The following is a 24,038-nucleotide window of genomic DNA, read 5'->3' on the forward strand; positions in this document are numbered from 1 at the left end:
AAAGTGATTTTCTGACTGAAGCTGCCCATGGCAAACTGAATATTGATTCAATCCCATTGTATGTTATGGGCAATAATGTATTTTTATATGAGAGTGACATTGGGAACTGGACTCACATTCAGGAGGCATGCACATATATAATAGAGATATCTCAGAGTCTTGTGTTACCTACCTTGATGTACTGGTTGTTGTCTCTTATATCTATACCCCCATGGAAGTTCTTCTGTGACTAACTCATGGAGGAGAAAATAACTAAAACTGCTATGAAGACAGGTTAGCTGTGTGTTGTGTGCACTTTAGGGCCAACAGTGAAGGTGATCCACCTGGTGGGCAGATCTGCTGTTTATATGTTATTCCCTTCACTTGAAAGAAAAATGGTGTGAGGTACAGATATATTCAAAAACTGAACATGTAGGGTTAATGGCCTTATGGGGCTGGAAGAAATAAGAATAGAAAGTGGATACAAGCGATATGGGCACTGGATACATGGTTGGGCCTGTGTGAGTGAGCACAAAGCATCTTTATACCTCAAAATCATGCCTGGGGGCTGGCACTGTGGTGTAGTGGGTAAAGCCAACACCTGCAGCACCAGCATCCCATATGGGCTCCAGTTTGAGTCCCGGCTACTCCACTCTCAATCCAGCTCTCTGCTATGGCCTGGGAAAGCAGTAGAGGATGGCCCAAGTCCTTGGGTCCCTGCACCTGCATGGGAGACCCAAAAGCTCCTGGATCCTGGCTTTGGATCTGCACAGCTTTGGCCCTTGAGCCATCTGGGGAGTCAGTATCCCTCCCTCCCTCCCTCCCTCCCTCCCTCCCTCCCTCCCTCCCTTCCTTTCCCCCTCTCCCCATCTCCCCCTCTTCCCTTCTCCCCCTCTTCTCTTCTCCCCCTCTCCCCCTCTCTCCCCCCCTCCCCCCTCCCTCCCTCCCTCCCTCTCCCCTCTCCCTCTCCCTCTCCCTCTCTCCTGCTCACTCTTCCTCTCTGTAACTCAAATAAATACATCTTTAAAAAAATCATATCTGTAAAACTTGTAAATACTATGAAGGAAACTCTCTCCTACTAAGTATCTGTTATTACCTGCCAAGTAGATATCAGCCAGCCTCCTTTGTCAACTACCCCAGAGTTGGACAATAGACCCTGAAGAAAATTACCCTGGTGATAGAAACAGCTTTGGAATGGATCCATCTCCAAAGCTAATATAACTGTTATTACTATGAACTGTTAAATGCTAAGAACAGGCTGACCCTGACCACCAATTCAGTACCAGTGTTCCACGGAACAGTGGAGACCAAACAAATGTTTGGTGAGAACTTCATTGACAAGCCAAATTCAACTGGATCCCTTCCACCTTGGAAATGGGTGAAATGTAGCAGGATCCCTCACAGTGCCATTGTTGGAACCCACATCCGATGGCTTACAGAATACCTCAATCAACGGGATGGTGCCTGCTTAATGTTGCTCCTACCCGGGGACATTTGCTGCTATATCAAAGAAAGTGTAACAATAAGTTCAAGAACACTACATACTGTATCTCCCGAGAGCCACAGACTTGATAGAACAGGGAATAATATTAATCATAAAAAGCTCAACTAAAGCAGCAACATGGGAAAAGAAACCTCAGATTTGGGACCCTGCAATTTAGGGTGAAGCTGCTAAAATTATAGCTGATACAGCATGCTGTATTCCCCCTAGCTAGATTTGACATGTGTTCTTTGGTATATACATGCATTCCTCAGAACAGTCAATCAACAAAGATGGTAAGAGATTATTATATCCATTAACCTTAGCATATAAATCTGATGCTACAAAATCTGAGCCAAGAAACATGCATCTGGAACTCAGGGGTACCCCATGCACAGATGTGAATGAGGAATTACAGCAACCAAAAATATATAAGTGCAAAGAAAGTAAGGGCTTAATTCCTCTGGCAGCAAATCAGACCAGTTGAAGTGCCAGCAGATTTTGGGGAAAATCTAGAATGAATGATGGTAGATTGGTGATGAATAACCATTTAGGATCCACTGGAATACTGAATATTGTGATTTGGTTTGCTGTCTCTAAATCTTTAGGAATTTACAATTGACAATTAATTTGAAGGATTTTACTTGGACTATTCTTTTGGGAAAAGATAAAGGACCTTGTTTTAAAAGTTACTGGGATATAAGAAAGTAGTGAAAATGCATCTGGGTTGTGTAAGTGGTCACATGTATTAGCCAAAAATTTCTACAGATTTTTTACCACTTGTTCAATGGTGAGTCCTATAGATTGCCATGACTGTTACCTTTTACTGTTAATTGTGGCATTCTCCCTCAAGGTGAAAACCTGGCTTTAGCTTGTCTCTCACAGCACCCCCGGGGAAGGTTCCTCACTAGATCTGACACCCGTCTCTTATCAGAATAGAACCAGCAAAGTTCTTTCTCCATTGGATTTCTTCCCTAGTTGGCTACTGAAGGGAAAGCACTATACAGTTAAGTACAGAGTGTTAATTTCCCATAGGATGAATTGTTACCAACGAAATACAGAATTTGGTAAGGAACTTGTGTATAAATATCTCTCTAACAAAATATTCCAAGGTACAGGATTTCACTTATAATTTCTCCAGAGTTATCCACATAATCAAGAAACCAGTTGCGTTTTCTTTAGAAGTTATGACAGTGAAGTAATATACCATCTTTTGTCTGCTTTCTGCTTTTCCCTGTGTCAGCTATCTTTTCCTTCCTCCTTGTTATTGACTTGAATCCCTTGATCTGGGGGCCCTTCTTTCTAGAGAACCTGTACTGAGATAATTACAAGATTTTTAAATGTGGAACTTTTTGTTCACTGGGTGACAAATTAAAATACAGTTAAGGAAACATAGTGCTAGCCTTCCTGATGGAAAAAAATTACCAATTTTATGTATCTAATCTTCTCCCCTTACTTAATATATTAATGCAATTAATTTCATATGTGAAAATCTTATGCTAACTCTCATACTCTGTCCAATTTTGTTTTAAAACTTTTCATTATCTATTTTATTAATAACATTAATATTAACATATTAATATACCCTGTATTTCCCCTGTATTTGGACTTTTCTCAATGCAAATAAGATTGTGTCATTGTTTTTCTTTGAATTTGTACCTTTTCAGTGGCATCTTTTAGAACAAACAGGTTTGTCTGTGTGTTTCTCTGCCTAAATGGTGGTGTCTTAGAGGAGTATAATGCATTTTAAATCCTTCACAGCTTACCCCAAGTCACTTCCAACAGAACACTAAACTTTTCTGACCGTATTTTGCCAGATATTTACCACCTTGAACATATCCCACAGTGAAGTCAGGGGTTATTCTGTCACACTTATTTCTCTCCCTCACCACCCTCCTCTTAATTATAATGCCTTTCTGATGAGGATTTAGAAAATCATCAATTGCAAACCCATGGTGACTCTAGTAGATAAAACAAGACTCCTTAGCTAATATTTCCATTATAAATGGATTTTGGAAGCAATTCCTGAAAACTTACATGTTGATTTTTCACTTATGGTATCTAAGATTTGATCTAATTTCCCAGTTCTTCTAGACTTAGATAGCTAAAGGGACTTAGATGGCTACAGCTTTTGGAATCTTGGTTTTTGCTTTGGTTGCTGTTGTTTGTCCTGACTTTGAATACCCTGGCATTTGAGTCAGCCAGAGAACTTGCCCCCCCTCCAATTCTTCAGCTTCCCTTCTGCCTCCCATTGGTCAGGAACTCCCTTTACTCTTGTCATCCACTGATTAACCACTTTCTCTCCTATGAATGTTGTGTCATGAAAGTTAATCTTTGGAGAAGTTGAGAATGAGAATAATGTTCACAGCAATTATGAAGACTTCAGATGAAAGATGCAGTAGTACTACATTACATTAAAACTATACAAAGGTAGCCACAAATATTGGAAAGCAACTCTCTCTCTCTCTCTGTGTGTGTGTGCTTTAGCATACCATTTATTACACTTGCATTTCATAGAATGCTAAGATTCTACATTTTCTGAATTTATTAGCTTGATATTTAACATGTTTCATTGGCAAAATAGAAAAGAAAGTTCATTATTACTGGTTAAATTAGCCTCATGATAATGTTGGTAAAAGGTTACAGAAAAGAGTTAGAGATAACCAAGCAGCATTTTAGACCATTTATCATTATAATTTTTAAAAGGCATTCTGATGATTTGAATTAACTTGGCTAAAGGGTTGACATTTAGATAAAAGTTAATAATTAAATGCTGAATTGCATGATTAGCTCTCGCTTTTCCAAAAATAAAATATTTGACAGGCAGAGAATGAGGGAGGAATGAAGGAAGGGGGGGAAGGAGGGAGAAGGAGAGGGAGAGCGGGAGGTGGGTGAAGAGAGAAGAAGAATGAGACAGCTCTCTGGTTCACTCCTCAAGTGCCCACAACTGTTTGGACTTGGCTGGGCCATCCTGAGAGGTGAAGGACTCAGTCTGGTTCTCTTACTTGAGTGGGAGAGACCCAACTATTTGAGCCTTTAACCTGTTGCCTCCCGAGGTGGCATTAGCAGGAAGCTGGAATTGAGAGCAGAGCTGGGGCTCGAACCCAGACTTTCTGATACAGGATGTGAATGTCCCAAGTAGTATCTAAAATACCTGCATAAATACTCAGCAGCATTACCCTTGTTTTTGATTTAAAAATGACATCACATATGCATGTAGGACGTATTTAAATCATCCTTTTAGGAGAAATAGAGACCAATAAAAACAGATCTTGTAACAATAATACCATTTATCTATCATTTGGGCTAACAAAACTTAAAACTATATAATTTGGATTACTGGAATATCTTATATTTCTTCAGGCATAGTCAAATAGCTTCCCCATATTTGATTTTTCACAGTTGAAGCCTAGAATTTAGCCGTCTTTATAGTAAAATGTTAGTATTTGCAAAAGCAAATGCTAAATTGTTAAAAGTAACTGTCTTTCTATTAAGGATTATGTCAGTCACATCTTTTGAAAATGTTGTCAAGGAATCTAATTTTTCTTTACCTTTGATATAATTTTTTTAAATGTGTGATTTAAACTTCTATTCTTGCTTTGTGTTAAATGATCTTGTTACTCATTTTAAGCTAATGAATTTATAGAACTTTCCAGAGATGGAAGGTGAGACAATTCCTTATAAGCTTGACAACCCTGATTAAGGGTTCTGTGTCTATGTATTTAGGATAAAAATAAAGTTTGTGTTCTGTCTTTCTTAACAGAAACCAGGAGCTAAAAGAACTTGGTGAACTTTCCCCACACTGGGACAATCTACGAAAAAATGTCCTTACTCACTGTGATCAAATGGTGAACATGTATCAAGACATTTTGACGGAACTTAGCAGGGAAACAGGTGTGAAAGCAGTAATTTTCTTACTCAAACTGGATTGCATTTCATGTATGTTATGTGAAAATAATAATAAACATCGTGGTTATGCAGATAAGAGAGACAATGATTTTTTAAAAAATAAAACCTTTCATTTTTAACTATATCACATTGGCATCTGAAATAAGGAAGTAAAGAACTGTGCTATTCTATCTCATGATATAAGAATAATTGAGTTAATAAGTTTTGAAAGAGAAGAAACTCATGGGATATATTTTTCTTTCTGGATTTTTTCTAACATTTTTCTGTCGAATCTTTCAATATACACTTATACATAAAAATATATGTATACATCCTTATCATTTATTTATTTACTAGTAATATTTAATTTTTTCCACCTAGGGTCTTCTTTTAAATCAAGCAGCAGCAAAGGAGAGAAAACATTAGAATTTGTTCCAGTAAATCTGCATTTGCAAAGAATGCATGTACACAGCCCTCACCTGAAAGGTATCATATATTATTCTCTATAATTTGGTGAATTTTTTTGCAATGTATACTTCTTTAAAATTTTGTCTTCTGAAAAATGCAAAAGCTTACTGTTTATACAAATATGAAGGAATTGAAGCTGATAATAGCAAATGTATAGAATCAACCTAAATATCCATTAATGACATATAGATGAATAAATTGTTCTTTGTACAAATAATGGAATATTATTCGAACTTAGAAGAAAATCCTTCCATTTGTTCCAACTTGGATGAACCTGAATGACATTATGCTGACTAAAATAAACCAGTCACAGAAGTACAAAAAATGCAAAGTTTCACTGACTTGCTGAGCCTAAAACTGTCAAACTCCTAGACACAAAGAGTTGCACAGTAGTTACCAAGGGTTTGGGGGAGGAAGAAAAATAGCAAGGTGTTAGTTGCAGTTTCCTTTATGTAAGATGAGTAAGCCCTAGATATCTGTTGTACGATATAGTGCCTACAGTTAATAATACAACATAATATATCTACATAAATATACACACACTCTAATGTCTCGTTTTTGAAACAGGCAACTGAGCAGAACCAATGTGGTCATGTCTCATACTAACAATTGAAATAACCCCAGTGAACTTTGGGTGCCCTCAAACCCATTAAGTTATTTTTTCATCCTTATGCAACAAATAAAACACCATCCAGAATAACAATTTAGACATCAGGAATAACAATAACAAAAACAAAATCTCAAAATTAGCAACAATATAATTATTCCAATATACTTCATTTAAAAGAAAACAAAAAAAGCTTTATTTATTCATTTGAAAGTCAGAGTAACAGAGAAAAAGAGGCAGGGATGAAGAGAGATTGATCTTCTAACCTCTGATTAATATCCATTAATGGATATTTTAATTATATATATTGTAGATAAATAATGGCAAAGTATTATATTTTTGATATAACATGCAATGAATTCAATTTAAAGCAATTCTGTTTTTTACAAACCATAATTTATAAATTTTTTACAATGTATAAAACTAAAGCTTTCCTTTATATAATTCTGCAATTTTAATACATGACTAACTTTAACCATGAGTGCTTTGTCAGCATTATATATATAGCCTTCACTTTTTTTTTTTTTTTTTGACAGATAGAGTTAGACAGTGAGAGAGAGAGACAGAGAGAAAGGTCTTCCTTCCATTGGTTCACCCCTCAAGTGGCCGCTATGGCTGGTGCGCTGCGCCGATCCAAAGCCAGGAGCCAGGTGCTTCCTCCTGGTCTCCCATGCGGGTGCAGGGCCCAAGTCCTTGGGCCATCCTCCACTGCACTCCCGGGCCACAGCAGAGAGCTGGACTGGAAGAGGAGCAACAGGGACAGAATCTGGCGCCCCAACTGGGACTAGAACTTGGGGTGCAGGCGCCACAGGTGGAGGATTAGCCAAGTGAGCCATGGTGCTGGCCATCCTTCTTTACTTTGTGAGCCTAGTCCTTTAAATAGAGTTGATTGAATGATCATAGTGCCTGGCACATAGTATGTGCTCAGAACAAACAAAAAACTGAGGCTGGGTGAACACTTAAGCAAAGCTGAATCAATTGAGTTTCTCATGTGGATTCAGTTTGGGGATTGTGAGATGATCTGTGCTCATGAATTTAACTGTGTTCTAGGGAACCAAAGACTGACCATGTTTACCAACGTAGTGGAAATGAGGATATAATAATTAATCAGATCACAGTAAGAGAAGAGAGCCAGAATGTTTCATAGCTTTTCAGTTACTGATCTTAGCCTATAGAAAATGAGATTGCCCTTGGTTTGCAAGAGTGAAACAGATCTGCCTAGTACATCCTGGCACATTGTTGTTTTTGTTTGTTTTTGATATCTCTAGCAGGAGTCTGAGAATTTCTGCCAAAAGAACTTTAATGTCTATTTAACAACACTATTTATATGAAAAATCTGCAGCTGGAAACAGGTGCATCAGTGGCCAGAATTTAATGTTCAACTATGTATGATTCATTTTAATTCCAAACTCCACACCAAGGAAGGGAGCAAATGAGAGAAACTATTAGAGCTCCTGATTTTTATAACCTAAGACTTGGAATGAATCACTTCATCAATGAATGATAATTAACTTTAGATATGCCAGTGACACTGCCAAATTGCTAGGACTCTTTGGAAACAGACTTCCCTAAAGAATCCCTAAAATCTTGCTTTCTGTCAAAGGGATCCTCTGTATTAGTCTGTAATGAGAGATTATGCTTAAATTTTTCCTGATATCAGATCACATTCCTACATTTATTTTTATCATTTTCACTATTTCTATGATTGGAAGAATTTTAAAGGTATATTCTGAAAGAAATAAAGATAGGTAGCCTTATTGTTAAGTATTGTTAAACAAACACAAAAGACACAAAAGTGTCTATCTTTATGAGTTGAAATAATTCAAATTCTGTTTTCCCTAACATGATATGCTACACCATTTTCAGAAAGCTAAAGACAGGTTGGCGCCTTGGCTCAATAGGCTAATCCTCCGCCTGCGGCACCAGCACCCTGGGTTCTAGTCCTGGTCGGGGCGCCAGATTCTGTCCCTGTTGCTACTCTTCCAATCCAGCTCTCTGCTCTGGCCCGGAAGTGCAGTGGAGGATGGCCCAAGTACTTGGGCCCTGCACCCCATGGGAGACCAGGAGGAAGCACCTGGCTCCTGGCTTCTGATCAGCGCGGTGCGCCAGCTGAAGCGGCCATTGTGGGGTGAACCAATGGAAAAGGAAGACCTTTCTCTCTGTCTATCTATCTCACTGTCCACTCTGCCTGTTTAAAAACAAACAAACAAAAAAAGAAAGAAAGCTAAAGACAATGTTTGAGGTACCATAAACATCGAAGAAGGAAGACACACTGTTAGAAAGCAGGACAGTTAACATTTTGCTTATTTTCCAGAAGAAAATCCGCATATACATGTTTTAAAACTATTTCTTGTTATCAAGAATCTGAAGGCTGTTAGTGTGTATAGCTAAGGGCTATTCAAGTCTTGAAAATACAGAATTGAAAGAACAGGTATTTAAGAAATGACAATGTACATCTTAACAATTTTTACATTAGAATTGTTTTCCTATGAGTCTTTTTGCATAATTTCTCTGCTAGAGGAAAACTATCCATTGTAGTTTATCCTAAATTTAAAACACTATAACTATCCAGTTAAGAATAATCATGGTACTTTAAAGTGTATATCATTCTTCATTAACTAAAGAAACCAGTATGTAAACCACATGATATATATAGTTCAATCTACTCTTTCTATTGTAATTGCAAGTAAAATTTAAAGCCGAAGGAACCAAAAGAGATAAACCTAGCTGTTCCAGCATTGATAACTGATAACATTGATAACTTATAATTATAAAATGACAGTTGCAAAATATTAAGATTTCCTAGGATAATACATCTGTGATTTCCTTAGAAAGAGTGTTGCTATCTTATGACATTTAGTGATCAGTTTAAAATGTGACAGAAACTGTCTTATTAAAGTTAAGGGCTGCAGAACTTTACACAATGTGTTTTTATTTCACATTGTGTTACAAAGGGAGTATATCCTTCCACAGCTGAAGAACAAATCTGTTTCCTTTGGCTTCAATTCGTGTCAAATGAGAATAACATTCAGCAGCTACTTTCCACTTGTTTCCTTCAGAGTCACTCTTTGATTATCAAAGTTGAAAGCTCAAAACTTCAAAGAAACTTTTGGAAGTCCTCAAATGTGCAAAGGCTATTTAAGCCCAAACTCTTTGATCTATAAAATATGTACTTAGATATTCAAGTTTTGTAAGGAGTGGTCCCAAGCAAGGTAGGCAAAATCAAAAGGCAATACAGAAAAGTGAGAGAGACCTTATTTGTTCCTTAAGTATCTAGATAATAACTCTATCTCAACAGAAAGGACCTCTTGATGTTAATGGAGTAGCATAGTTGGATGGGCAGGTGAGAAAATAAGAGAAATGCCTTTTTAGAACTTAGATAAGATGTTGTGTTCTGCTAGATGTACTGATTTGAAATTCTATAAAAAAAAGTAAGTTTGGGGTACCTGACACTTAATCTTGATTCTCAAAATCTTTACTATTTGTAACAAAGCACTTTTTCTATAAAATGTAGAAAATGAATATTATGAAAAAAACCTTGCCTTGTTTTTAAAATAATTTTACATAAAAATAGTCATTTAATTTAATATTTTCCATGAACTTTTTTGAAGAACCCTCATTTAACATTTATTGTTTATATATCTTTAAGCATTTCCAAGAATTCCTTATTTCCCTGTTTTGAAATTTAACATTTTTACTGTGCTGTTTTAAACAATAGCACGTGATAAATAAAAACATTAAAATGATAGGGCCAACATTGTAGCACAGCAGGTTAAGCCAATGCCAGATGCCCATGTGGACACTGATTCAAGTCCAGCTGCTGCACTTCTGGATCCAGCTCCCTGCTAATATAGCTTGTAAATTTTAAAGATGAAAGCAGAAGGAAGGAGTGTTGGAGGAAGAATGGGGGAAGGAGGAAGGAAAGGATTATCATTATATTCTTAGAATTGTATTTATGAACTACATTGAATTTTTAAAAAAACTAATTAAAATTAAAAATTAAAAAAAAAAAAGAGTTGAAGATTGCCCAAGTGCCTGGGTCCCTGCCACCTACACAGGAGACCTGGATAGAGTTCCAGGTTCCTGGCTTCAGCCAGGCCTAGTCTTAGCTCTTGCTGCAGCTCTTTGTGGAGTGAACTAGCAGGTGGAAGATCTCTGTTTCTCTGTGTCTCTCCCTCTTTCTCTGTAACTCTGCCTTTCAAATTCATAAAATAAATCTTTCAAAAAACAAAAACAATAATGAGAATGAAAAGAGTTCACCTAAATAAACATTGGGCAGAACTGAACATTATAAGGCTAAATTAAGAAAAGAGAAGGGGGAGGGATTTATTTCCTACAGGGATTTGGTCAAAAAATTCTGAATCTGCTCTATTTATACAGTTGATGAAATATGTAAAATATGTTTATAATGAGAGTCAAGTCTCTTAATATCAGAGAATGAAGTTGCAAATAGATGAAAAGAGAGGCTAAAATGAGCTCTGTGGTGCTGTGTAGAAGTCTGAGATACCAACATTGACTCAAGTTTCTGTTACTGTTGCTAAAATAGATAGATAGGTAGACGGATAGACAAAGAAATATTCAAAGGTAACAAATATGCTACCTACTATCTGCACATTTATTTCCTAGCTGTAGCCACTGAAAAGGATGGAACACTGTGACACTCATTGGCAAAGAACATAACTAGCCCTCAGTGCTTGATTTCTAAACCCTGTTCTCCAACAGAAAGCCTAACTGTCCCTTGGAAAACTGAAGTTTCTAGTGCTGCACAGGAAAAATATAAAATGAGTCTGTAGCATCTTGTGATTGTAAAAAGTAAGGAAGGAAATGAGAAAAAAAGTTTAAATAAAAAGAACATCTATCAATGGCCCAGGAACCAATCCAAAGGAATTCCCAGTTAGATAAATGTGGCACAACTGTAACAACATAAAGATAGTTTTGGATCCAAAATGATATGCAAAACTTTCAGGTGTGTAGAAGAGAAGAGTGACAGAGGGAAGTGCTTTGTAGGACATTGGAAGAGACCTAGCAGATTTTGATAAGCAAAACACCATCCAGAAAAAACATGTATTTATTTGTGATATTGTGTGTAATCCAACAGCTTCATAGAATGTGTAGAGTATTTTTCCACTAATTATCTTGTGCTAGGGTTATGAATTGTGGGTATGACTTAGGCCAAAGAAACTTCCTTTACTAGCTACATAAGTAGATATATATTATAAATTTATAGAAAAACATGGTACAGATACTAACATAGAAGGTAGCCTTAAAAATGGGCAAATTATTAGTAATTCAGGATTATAAATAACACATTGGTCTTCTGAGGCAGAGTAATCCTGTAAGAAACAGACAGAGATGGTTGCCTCAGGTGGTGGCAGGAGAATTTGTGACTACAATGAAGAGCAGCATAAATTTTAGATTTGATACAGGATTGTGGATTATAGGGGCCAGCGCTATGATGAAGCAGGTTAAAACCCTGGCCTGGAGCTCCAGCATCCCATATGGGTGCTGGATCTAGTCCCGGCTGCTCCACTTCCAATCCAGCTCTCTGCTATGGCCTGCGAAAGCAGTAGAAAATGGCTCAAGTTCTTGGGCCCCTGCACCCACGTGGGAGACCTGGAAGAAACTCCTGGCTCCTGGCTTCAGATCGGCACAGCTCTGGCTGTTGCGGCCATCTGGGGAGTGAACCAGCAGATGGAAGACCTCTCTCTCTCTGTCTCTACCTCTTCCTGTAACTCTTTCAAAATAAATAAAATAAATCTTTAAAAAAAAGGATTGTGGATTATAAACTGGACAGTTAAATAGGAAACAGAGGAGAGAGATAACTGAAAAAAAGAGAGTGAAGGAAGGATAATTTAAGAATTAAATGAAGAAAAAAAACAAGAAATATTCAAGAGAAAAGGTAATTAAGATCATAGATCAAAATTAACTTTCATTACAACTTAAGTTTGCACTTTTTTGAGCGGTGTTTTTGTATCTTATATGAAAATATGTGCAGGCCTGTTTCATAAGAATTAGACCAATTCTAATACAGAAACTTTCTGTCCCAATATTCCAGTTTCAAAGGAACTTGGGGTAGCTCCTGAAAATAGAATGTGTTCAATGGGTATTTTTGGTGAATAGATGAGGGTTAAGATAATAAGTCATTACATAACTATATTATTAAGTGACTCAGACTTTGGGAATTATCCAACCCAAAACTTACTAGCATGAGATTTGAGAAGTTATTTATTCTCAGTGACAATGTATGTTGTCTGTGAAGTTAGGGAAATACAATTTATTTTACAGGACTAATTTGAAAATTAAATGCAATCTTGAATGAGTATTGTCTCTTCACTAAAGGTACATACCAGCATAATAAATGGTATCTCTTACATCATTATTCTTCCATTTACTTTTTAGTATAGCCCTACTGTATTCCAGCCATCATCACTATAACATTGTTATAACCTATTAATATCATCCCAACTATTAACATTGCTATAACCTGTTAATATCATCCCCAACCACAAATAACATACATCCACTGAAGAAAATGGGTTTTAAAACAATCATAGCCTAGTGAGCATACTGTAATCAATACACAATTCTTCTTAAGTGCTGAAACTTAACTGAAAAATGATCACTGTTAAATATAAGAGTGGGAATAAGAGAGGGAAGAGATGTGCAATTCAGGACATGCTCAAGCTGACTTACCTCAAACGGTAGAGTTAGAAACATACCAGGGGATTCCAATTCAATCCCATCAAGGTGGCATGTACCAATGCCATCTCACTAGTCCCAGTGATCAATTTCTGTTCACAATTGATTATAATGATAGGACTAAGAACCAAAGGGATCACATAAACAAGACTAGTGTCTGCAAATACTAGCTGATAGAATCAAAAAGGGAGAGAACGATCCAACATGGGAAGTGAGATACACAGCAGACCCACAGAATGGCAGATGTCCTAAACAGCACTCTGGCCTCAGAATCAGCCCTTAAGGCATGCGGATCCGGCTGAAAAGCCCATGAGAGTATTTCAGGCATGGAAAGCCAAGACACTCTGCGGGGAAAAAAAAAAAAAAACACCTAAATGAAAATCTCTGTGAGTGAGATCCCAGTGGAAAGAACAGGTCATCAAAGAAGGAGGTACCTTTCTCTGAAGGGAGGAGAGAACTTCCACTTTGACCATGGCCTTGTCTAAAAATTATCAGAGTCGGTGAACTCAGGGGGCTTCCATAGCCTTGGCAGCTCATGACAAGAGCTTAGGGTGATTACTGAGGCCATAAACAAGAGTGTCAATTTGTTAAGTCAACAACAGGAGTCACTGTGCACTTACTCCTCATGTAGGATCTTTGTCCTTAGTGTGTTGTACATTGAGATTTAATGCTATAACTAGTACTCAAACAGTATTTTTCACTTTATGTTTCTGTGTGGGAGCAAACTGTTGAAATCTTTACTTAATGTATGCTAAACTGATCTTCTGTATATAAAGAGAAACGAAAATGAATCTTGATGTGCATGGAAGGGGAGAGGGAGTGGGAAAGGGGAGGGTTGCGGGTGGGAGGGACGTTATGGGGGGGAAGCCATTGTAATCCATAAGCTGTACTTTGGAAATTTATGTTCATTAAATAAAAGTTTTTTTTTTTTTTTTTTTTTGACAGGCAGAGTGGACAGTGAGAGAGAGAGACAGAGAGAAAGGTCTTCCTTTTGCCGTTGGTTCACCCTCCAATGGCCGCCGCGGCCGGCGCGCTGCGGCCGGCGCACCGCGCTGATCCGATGGCAGGAGCCAGGAGCCAGGTGCTTTTCCTGGTCTCCCATGGGGTGCAGGGCCCAAGCACCTGGGCCATCCTCCACTGCACTCCCTGGCCATAGCAGAGAGCTGGCCTGGAAGAGGGGCAACCGGGACAGAATCCGGCGCCCCGACCGGGACTAGAACCCGGTGTGCCGGCGCCGCTAGGCGGAGGATTAGCCTAGTGAGCCGCGGCGCCGGCCCTAAATAAAAGTTTTAAAAAACACAATCATAGCAAAATTTTTACAATCATATTCATTATGGTATTTGGACACAGGATCTAACATAAGGGAGAGTTAAAGCTTCAAATAAACACAAAGAATCAGGAAATATAGACAAGAAGAGAGGCAAATGTTTAGAGCAGTGGTTAATACACCTGCATCTTCTGTCAGAGTACCTAGGTCAAGTCCTGGCTTTGCTCTCAAATCTAGTTTCTTGCTAATGCATACCCTGGGAAGCAGCAGGTGATAGCTCAAGTGGGTGGGTCCCTGCCACCCAAATGGTAGACCTGAATTGAGCTCTGGGATCCTGGCTTTGACCTGGCCCATCCCTGGCCATTGCAAGCCTTTGTAGTGGAAACAGTGGCTAGAAAACCCCTGTCTCTATTTCTCTCTCTCTTACTCTCTCTCACTCTCTCTCTCTCATATACTGTCACAAATTTAATTTTTAAATAAAAACTTAGTTTTACTGGACTGTTCAGGAATGCTTTCAAGAAAAGATTGTAACTGTTTATAAATGAGGGATGGAATTTTAGTAGACAACGAATAAGTGGGAAGGAGATGAAACGTAGGAAGAGAAGCCACACAAGGACAAAATGTGCACCTTAACAGTGCATCTAATATTCAAGAGTTAGAAAACCATCTGTGCAGCTAAACAACAGTAAGGCAGTAAATGACGAATGTTTTCTATGTGCTGATCGCTAAGGATGTGTTCTTGAATCTGACTGCAGTAATGTCCATTCTCTTGCTGCTTATGTTGTGCTGGACGATGTGAGCTGAGTTTGACATTGAAGTATCAGAATGTATGTCCATCAATATATGAAATCTGTGAGGAGGAATTAGTACTGAGTCTTGTGTTTCAGGCAGACAGATTGACTGGCGTGTGTATAGGAGAGGGAGGTACTACATGGCGTATGCAGAGGGGCTAACGTTGAAGTAACAGTAGTTATCTTGACAACAAACTTTCAAGGTCAGCAGAAAGGTAAAAAAATATCATTAACATGGACCAGAAGAAGAACTTAGATTTTGGTATCAGAGCTGTTAGCACTGATGAGAAGTAATTATGAGGCAAAGACAAAATTAACATTATCCCAAAGGCTTGACCCTGAAGAGCTCAAAGAATGTGGTGTACTGTGTTGGTCACAAGGAGTGAGGGAGGACAGCAGGTTGGTATCAAGAGACCAAGACTAGCAGAACAGTCTGGATGACACTCAGAGACCTCCCTAAGGTGGTTAGCAATCAGATGATTTCACCTGGGAGAGGCCAGAACTTGCCAGTGATGCAGATTTTATAGGACTCAGTAAAAGTGTGTGTGAATCCTTTAAGAGAGAAGTTCATAAAAAGAAAATGGAAGGGAAAGAAGTGAAAGAACAGACAGCACAGCTTGTTCTTCACTTTAGGAGTTATATGCAGATGGACTCCAGCAGCTGAAATTCCTCCATTTACTTTTAAAATTAAATAATGTGCTTTTTAGTATGGAGAGAGGAGATTATTCCAGCAACTTGATTCTCTTCCTTTACTTCTGCTTCAAAGTCACTTGGATCCTTGAAATCCCAGGAGCCATGAAGTAGGTGAATTAAATCTCTGTCCCTAGAATGTTGCTTTGTGGGATCCTGAAATTATGGGTGAATTGAAGAGACAAATTCAATGTGAAGTGAATAATAAACCTTGTCTCTGGGACCCTCATTTGCATGAACCTTTGACAGGAGGCACGACAAGGAGCCCAAGCAACATGCGTTGGTCAAATGTTTTTGCAGATTTGGCAAAGGGGAATCATTGAAATTCCATCAGTGAAGGCTCTGTGTCTTTCTCTTCGTATTGTCTCTTCAATCTGTCTTACTTGATGGGTGGTGCTGGAGATGCCACAAGCTTTCTAAATTTATTGGAGAGACTATAGGCAATTTTACTTTTGGAAGTTGAATTAGGAGTGCATTTTGTTTGGGCTTATGGACCATATATTTTATTTAAATATTTATATGTATATTATACACACATATGCTTATATTATATTTAAAAGGAGCTTTACTGAGGTATAATTGCTATACAAAGAGCTGCATATGTTTAATGTATGCGATTCAATGAGCTTGGATGCAAGCATTCATTGTGAAATTTTCACCACCACTATCAAGGTAATAGAAATATTTATCGCCTCTACAATTCTCCTTGTGCTTCTTTATTTTTTAACGTTATTGTGAAAATACTTAACATGAGATCTCCTCTTGACACAGTTTTAAGGATACAATATTGTTAAAACTGTATTAACTGCAGAACATTATGAGGCCGAGCAGGTTGCTAGAACTTATTTAGGTGTAATTGAAACTTTATACCCATTGGTTAACAACTTTCCATTGCCTCTTCCTGTCCTGTTATATGAGTATCCATTAGGAAGCTCATATAGATCATTAGAGGTACAAGTAAGTAGAAGTGCAGTACCTGTCCTTCTCTGACTTATTTCACTTCGCATAATCACATTGTCTCAGATGACAGGAATCCTTGCTTCTTAATGCTGAATAAAAAATTTTAACGTTTCTTTGCATTATTGGTGTTGTTGGTCACCCAAGTTTTGGGAGAAATGCATCACTCCTGTTCTGATGATTTGTCTTTTGTCTTTTAGTTTGGTTTAACAAAGGAAGTGACTTTAGAAGGCTAAAACTTCAGAGTACCGTTTTCCTTTTCAAATTATACTATTTATGTTTACGGGGAAATTAGCAAAAATTAAAATACATCTCACCTATAATTGTTAAGATTGCTTCTTATAGAGTACAATAAAATTTACTGGATGATCACTTCTTTTTTCTGCTTTCAGTTCCATTTTTTAAAAATATTTTATTTATTTATTTGAGAAGCAGAGTTACAAAGAGAGGGGGAGACAGAGAGAAAGGTCTTCCATCTGCTGGTTCAGTCCCCAAATGGGGGCAATGGCCTGAGCTGGGCCGAACCAAAGCCAGGAACCAGGAACTTCTGGGTGTCCCACACATGTTCAGGGGCCCAAGCACTTGAGCCACCTTCTACTGCTTTCCTAGGCCATAAGCAGAGAGCTAGATTGGAAGGGGAACAGCCGGGACTTGAACCTGCAACCATATGGGATGTTGGCAGTGCAGGCGGAGGCTTAGCCCACTACGCCACAGCACTGACTCCTCAATTCTATTTTTAAAGCCGAGAAAGCTGATGCATGAAGGAGTAAAATAATTTTGCTGATGCCATCTAACTTCAAAGTGGCAGCCTAGATTCCAAAGCCAGGGACTCAGGTTCACCCTCTGGGTTTGAATGAAAATCTGAGGACCCTGGGAGTAAGATCTCTGGATTCTTAAACCAAGCAACTAACTTCTCATTGTCCTTGCATTTCTCATAATATAAATGACACCGCACTAGAATTTAGTGTTGGAAACTTTAGGGTGATCTCAAAACCCATGAGTAAACCATAGTCCTTTTCTCGAAGCAGAATAGATGTGTTTATGTGTTCTACATATTTCTGTGAATAGCACGAAGCTCTTTTCCTAGCCCTAGGTTAGAATCAGCTAGACTAGGAAATATTTAGATTTCTTAAAAATCTAAAAACTCTGTCTTTAAAAAAGCTGACTTCTTATTTACAGTGACTTCTTTTTTTCTTATTTTTGACAGGCAGAGTGGACAGTGAGAGAGAGACAGAGAGAAAGGTCTTCCTTTACTGTTGGTTCACTCTCCAATGGCCGCTGCGGCCGGCGCATTGTGCTGATCCGAAGCCAGGAGCCAGGTGCTTCTCCTGGTCTCCCATGCGGGTGCAGGGCCCAAGCACTTGGGCCATCCTCCACTGCACTCCCAGGCCACAGCAGAGGGCTGGACTGGAAGAGGGGCAACCGGGACAGAATCCGGTGCCCTGACCAGGACTAGAACCCGGTATGCCGGCGCCGCAAGGCGGAGGATTAGCCTAGTGAGCCGCGGCGCCGGCCTACAGACTTCTAAAAGGGCAATAGATTACTACCACAGTGATCTATATTTTTTCAAGGATTTATTTATTTATTTGAAAGGCAGAGTTAGAGAGAGGCAGAAAGAGGGAGAAACACAAAGAGAAAGAGATATTCCATCCACTAATTCACTTCCCAAATGGCCAAAATGGCTAGAGTTGAGCCAGCCGAAGCCAGGAGCCTGGAATTTCGTCCAGTTCTCCCAGGTGGGTGGCAGGGGACCAAGCATTTGCACCATCTTCCACTGCTTTCCCAGGTACATTAGCAGGGAGCTGGATCAGAAGTGGAGTTAGCAGCCAGAATTCGAACTGATGCCCATATGGGATGCCAGCTTCCCAGGTGACAGTTTATTGCACTGAGCCACAAAGCCAGCCCACAGTGATCTACAAGTCATAGTTCAAAGTATGCTTTATGGGTGTGTTAGATTGAGTTGCATTTTGTTTCTTGTGACCTTGTGTTTTCTGAGGGCTTCTGAAGTTTTTTATTTTATATTTAAAAAAAAAAAAAAAGAATCCAGGTGCATCTGGGTTGAACTACTCTGAAGAAGTTACAGTGTTTACCTGAGGCAAATAAAATAATTTATGTTTTCCCAGTAAATGAGATCAGAAAAACAACCAATGTGTCAATACCAAAATCAATTTGAAAAGGATCTGCTGTGAAATTAGGTTTCTCAAGTAAAATGTACTTTAACAAGAGGGCATTCACTCTGTCTTCTTTCTTATGGGGATAGTTTTCATTTGAATGCAAAATGATGGCATGTTTTGAAGTCATAAACTTAATATGTATCAAACTTGATGGCTTTCAAGATCAAAGGATTGAGTTTCAATTTAAATGTATGGATTTTTATTATAAAACAAAATATCTCCCTAGAAAATAGTTGGAGACATTTTGTGCATTATTTCCACATCAACTCAGGAAATTGCAAAAATATGCATTCAAAATTGTGTAAGATTTAGTGTACACATGCAAGAAACTACCCTGCATAGATTTTTTTTTTAAAGTGCAGTAGTACTCTTCTGCCCTTGAGCCAAAATGTGTTAATATTTTGGTTCTTTTCTCTGTAAAATTTGGCTGAACAATTGTTCATTAATGTTGAATTTCAATATGATTGCAAATTAAATGATGCAAAACTCAATAAAGTAAAATACACAAAAGACCAATTAACATGTTATCTCAGTAAGTATATAGAAGAATAGCAGAACATACTGTTCTATGCTGCAGCATATAATTAAGATGTAGTCATAAATCAGGGAAATATTATAACTTGTTTAGGTGCACAGGTGGCTTTTAGAAAGATTAATTAGCTCCTCTTGCCCCCTTGAGATGTGAGTTCACATTCATTTCTGCAAAATTAAACAGAAGAATTTTTCAAACTTCTCACAGTGTGTGTTTGTGTGTGTGTGTCAATGAAAGCAGCATGCTAGAGACAAATGCTTGCAAAGTGTTCATCTCGTTCGTTTCTGTTCCAGATGCTCTCTACGATGTCATCACTGTTGGAGCCCCAGCTGCCCATTTTCAGGGATTTAAGAATGGTGGTCTTCGGAAGCTACTCCATCGATTTGAAACAGAAAGAAGAAAGTAAGTAAAGACAGGAAGAAAGCATGCATTCCATTACTGATATTGTCCTCTCTTTGGGGAAGTCTATATACAAGGTAAAGATAAAGAAGCTTAGTCTGTCAAATGAATAGTTTCTGACATCTCCATCCCACTCTGTAGCTTAAACAAAATGCCTACATGTGTTGCTTAGTGAGGAGCACCATGCTGGCAGAAAATTTTCCTGAAAGCCATGTTCCTAATAAAGAGGTGATGTTTTAATATCAACCTCTGCCTGTACAAGGGAATCGTGTGCAGAAATTTACCTGGAAACAAATTCTAATTTAGTTGTGGAGCTGAAGACACTTAATGGGAAACCTAGATCCTAATTTATGACTCTGATCCACTGTAGCCACAGGCAGGGCTCATAACTGCCTCATCATTAAATGGTGCCATTTGAAAAAGAGACATCAATACAGAACTTTATCACTTAAGTGATGAAGTTAAATGGGAAAACTTTCTATTCCTTAGGCAAAAGGCAATGATGCAAAAATGCAGTATTACTGCTGATATTTGTAATGTTCATTTGCCTTTCTCTGTTTTTTTTTTTTTAATTACTTTTAAATATTGCCTTGTAAAGCATTGGCCTCAATCATTCATCCGCATCTCCCATGCCCCATGCAATTGAACTTATCATATATTATTCTCTGGCTATGACTGTATTCATGAAAATCACAAAAAGCATTATCCAAGTATGAAAGATTATTGTCCTCACATTGGTACTGTGCTTGGATTAAAAAAAAAAAAAAAACAACTCCAGATTTTCAAAGTTAGAGGAAAATTGTTATTCCTTAGTCATAGTGGGTTTAGTAATAGTATTAGAAAATGCATTTGAGTGGTAAAACTAGAACTTTTCAAAAAGCTTTATCACATATAGCATGTTTTTAAATGTCTGGATATTCAGAAAGATTTAAAGTAAATTAGGACTGAATAACAAAGGTATTATCTAAATATAAATTGCAAGCTTATACGTTTTTTTTTTTTTTCTCAAAACTGAATTTGGTACAATTCTATTAACTTGGCTATGGTGCTTATTCAGGTTTCTCAAGGATTTTCTTGTTTGTTTTTTTCTCTCATGGAGTGGGTTTATAGTTTTGTGAATTTTGACCATCACCATAACTAATATGATAGAACTGTTCCATCACCAAACCTCTTCTACTGCCACAGTTGTTCTGTTGGTTTGCTACTGCAGAGGGGAGAGGAAGTTTGAATCTCAGGTTTGGCTGAAGAGAGGTATCTCCCTTTTATTTCATGGGAGTGTGAAGTTTGTTCAGATCACTAACTCTCTGGGCCAGGGAGGCTATCGCTTCACTGAAGTGGGGACGGGGATGGAAGAGTTTCTGCCCATGGGCTTTCCTGAGAAGTGTTTCTCACTCACACCTTATTGTACCATCGCCTCAGTAATTTATTTTATTTTATTTGAAGCCAGAATCCTGGAACTCAATGCAGGTCTTCCAAATGGGTGTCAGGGACCCAAGTACTTGAGCAATTGCCTGCTGCCTCCAAGAGTACACACTAGCAGGAAGCTGGAATTGGAAATTAAGTCAGGATTTGAAATCCCACTCTGTTGCTCTGGATGTAGGCATTCACAGGGGTGTCTTAACTGCTATAATTAATCCTCCAATACACTCTATGCCACCCAAGCTCCTGCCTCCCCAGTCCCTAAGCCATTCTTTCATGCAAGAGGAATATTGCTGATTTTGTGGTACTCACATCGAGGACAGACAGGGTTGATTAAAACTTTATGTTCTCTTAGGCTACTTTTTCCCAGTTATTTGGCTTTCCTTGGGTGCTATTTTTAGTGGTATTTTTCTGCACTGGAGGTTTCTCTGCCACCCAGTTTGCAATATATTAGAGTAAAAAAATACAACCTAAAATAATAATATTACAACCTAAAATTATTTTATATTTAAATATATTCATATATATCTGAATTCTTCATTATTTTTATATATTTACTAGAACATTACATGCAAACACACACACACACACAGACATACCACTGGAATCAAATTTAAGAGAAAAATAAGGAAAAAGTGTTCCCAATATTTATCAACACTGATTACCTGGTTTTTCATATGTGGTATATACCACATGAACTTATTGATGACCTTATCAATAAAATATAAATATTTCTAAAAAAAACCTTGGTGTGGATCTTAAAAGAATCTTTTATAGGGCAGTCATGTAGTACATATGCAGCTTGCTAATGCAATGAACAAGAGAACATGGTATCAACCTACTAAGTTAAATGCAAAGCTGGTGTCTAAAGGGATGTCATACCACAGCAATACTTTGTCTACAGCCTCTTTCCTCAGCAAATATTGCATTAGCCAGTCAAAAATAATGTAGAGAAATAAATTTGAGTATGTAAAATGAATAACTTGGAAATGGAGTAAACAAGTACATTTGCAAGGCAGAAAATAATGTTTAAGTGAAGGAAATTTTCCTGTAACTTTTTCCTCTGGCTATCTTTCAAAATAGACACCCAAGCCTTTTAGACTAGAAGAAACTATATTTCAACTTCATTTACTTCTCAGCTAAGCCCATGAAATATTGTTATCTGGGAACAGATGTAATTTGTATTCCTGTGTCCTAGTGACCTTTTCTGTGAAGGTGTTTATTTGAAAGACAAAGTGACAGAGAGAGGAAAGACAGACACACAGAGAGAAAAATCTTCCATTCCCAAATGGTCTTAATGGCTGGGAATGGGCCAGGCCAAAGCCAGGAGCCAAGCACTTCATCCAGATCTCCGACTTAGGTGGCAGGGACCTAAGCACTTGAGACATCTTCCGCTGCTTTCCCAGGTGCATTTTCAGGGAGCTGGATCAGAAGCAGAGCAGCCAATACTCAAACTGGCACTGTGATATTGGATGCTGGCACCACCATTGGCAACTTAGTCTACTACACCATTACATTAGCTCCTATTTATCATTTTTTGATGAATATGTTAACCACATAATGAAAAACATTTTACTATTAGAAAAGCTTACTTATCATATCCATACTATACAATTCAAATCATGTACAAATATACTTTAGCTATACGAAAATTAGGAAGAATTGATATACTTAAAGCTCAAACACCTTTGTGCAGTATGAACTGTGTACAGAAACCTTGGTGAAGTCCATCCTCATCCATTGAACATGCAAAGCCATCATGATTCCCTCCTCTGTCCCCAGCCAGCCTCCTACGGGCATCATCCACTTGTGTAGTTGTTTCTGAAATGTTATACAAACTATTTTCTGAATGGGCATCACCCGTATTCCATTTTTTTTTTTGTTTGGTGTTTCCATTACAGTTTGTGCTCTTCTAAAATGAAACACAGAAGCCTTGATATTTTTGAATTTTCTGGAGTGTCTCACAAAGCACTGTATTTATAAGTATTATAGAAATCAAATTCAACAACATCAAAATCAATATATGAATTAGATGTAGTCTCTAACTTAAACATGCTGATATCTCCAGTAGGCAGTAAAGTTTCATAAATATTCATAATGTAGTAGATCAGTAATATGTAAAAGCAAGGAATCTCAACCTTGACTGCTCATTAGAACCACTCCTGGAGCTTTAAAACATTTGAAACATTGATAGGATATCACCCCAAACAAATTGAGTCCAAAAGTCTTTGGAAATGGGGCCCAGGTGTTGGTGTGGCTTTAAACTTTCCCAGGTAAATCTAATGTGTAGCCAAAGTTCAGAACCACTGATATTGCTTTATGTGTATAACACTGTAGGAGAACTGTTGGAAGGTATGGTGAATAGAAATAGGGATAGTGATACAGATCAGTTGAACTTGACAGCTACAGAGAACCTCAATTGGTATGTGCATCAGGAGGGATGAAAAGCTATGTAATATCTGTTGAAACAAAGAAAGTATCACTACTCATTTGTTGGAAATTTTTCTTTATAGACTCCAAAGCTCATGGGGCAGCTGCAAAATGAAAGCAAAACGAATACAATATAAGAATTTTGTTCTGGGACAACTTGGAACTTAGAAACATATGAACAAAATTGAATGTAGTATAAAGATTTTATGCTATATGCTTGTCTAGGAGAACCAAAACCTTAGTTACACATATATTTGT

The 24,038-nt window shown here is 37.9% G+C and overlaps 1 protein-coding gene across 40 annotated transcripts in view; it reads left to right on the plus strand.

Annotated features, from left to right (window-relative positions):
* Window positions 1-24,038, plus strand: part of INPP4B (inositol polyphosphate-4-phosphatase type II B) — a 906,112-nt gene that overhangs the window by 697,863 nt on the left and 184,211 nt on the right. For all 40 annotated transcript variants that reach the window (XM_070047524.1, XM_070047495.1, XM_070047496.1 and 37 more), the window contains 3 exons: window positions 5,223-5,353; window positions 5,729-5,833; window positions 19,826-19,934. In XM_070047524.1, coding sequence (XP_069903625.1) covers window positions 5,223-5,353; window positions 5,729-5,833; window positions 19,826-19,934 — 345 coding nt within the window. The remainder of the gene's footprint in view (window positions 1-5,222; window positions 5,354-5,728; window positions 5,834-19,825; window positions 19,935-24,038) is intronic.

This window comes from Oryctolagus cuniculus, chromosome 8, assembly GCF_964237555.1.
Source record: "Oryctolagus cuniculus chromosome 8, mOryCun1.1, whole genome shotgun sequence".
Taxonomy (NCBI): Eukaryota; Metazoa; Chordata; class Mammalia; order Lagomorpha; family Leporidae; genus Oryctolagus; species Oryctolagus cuniculus.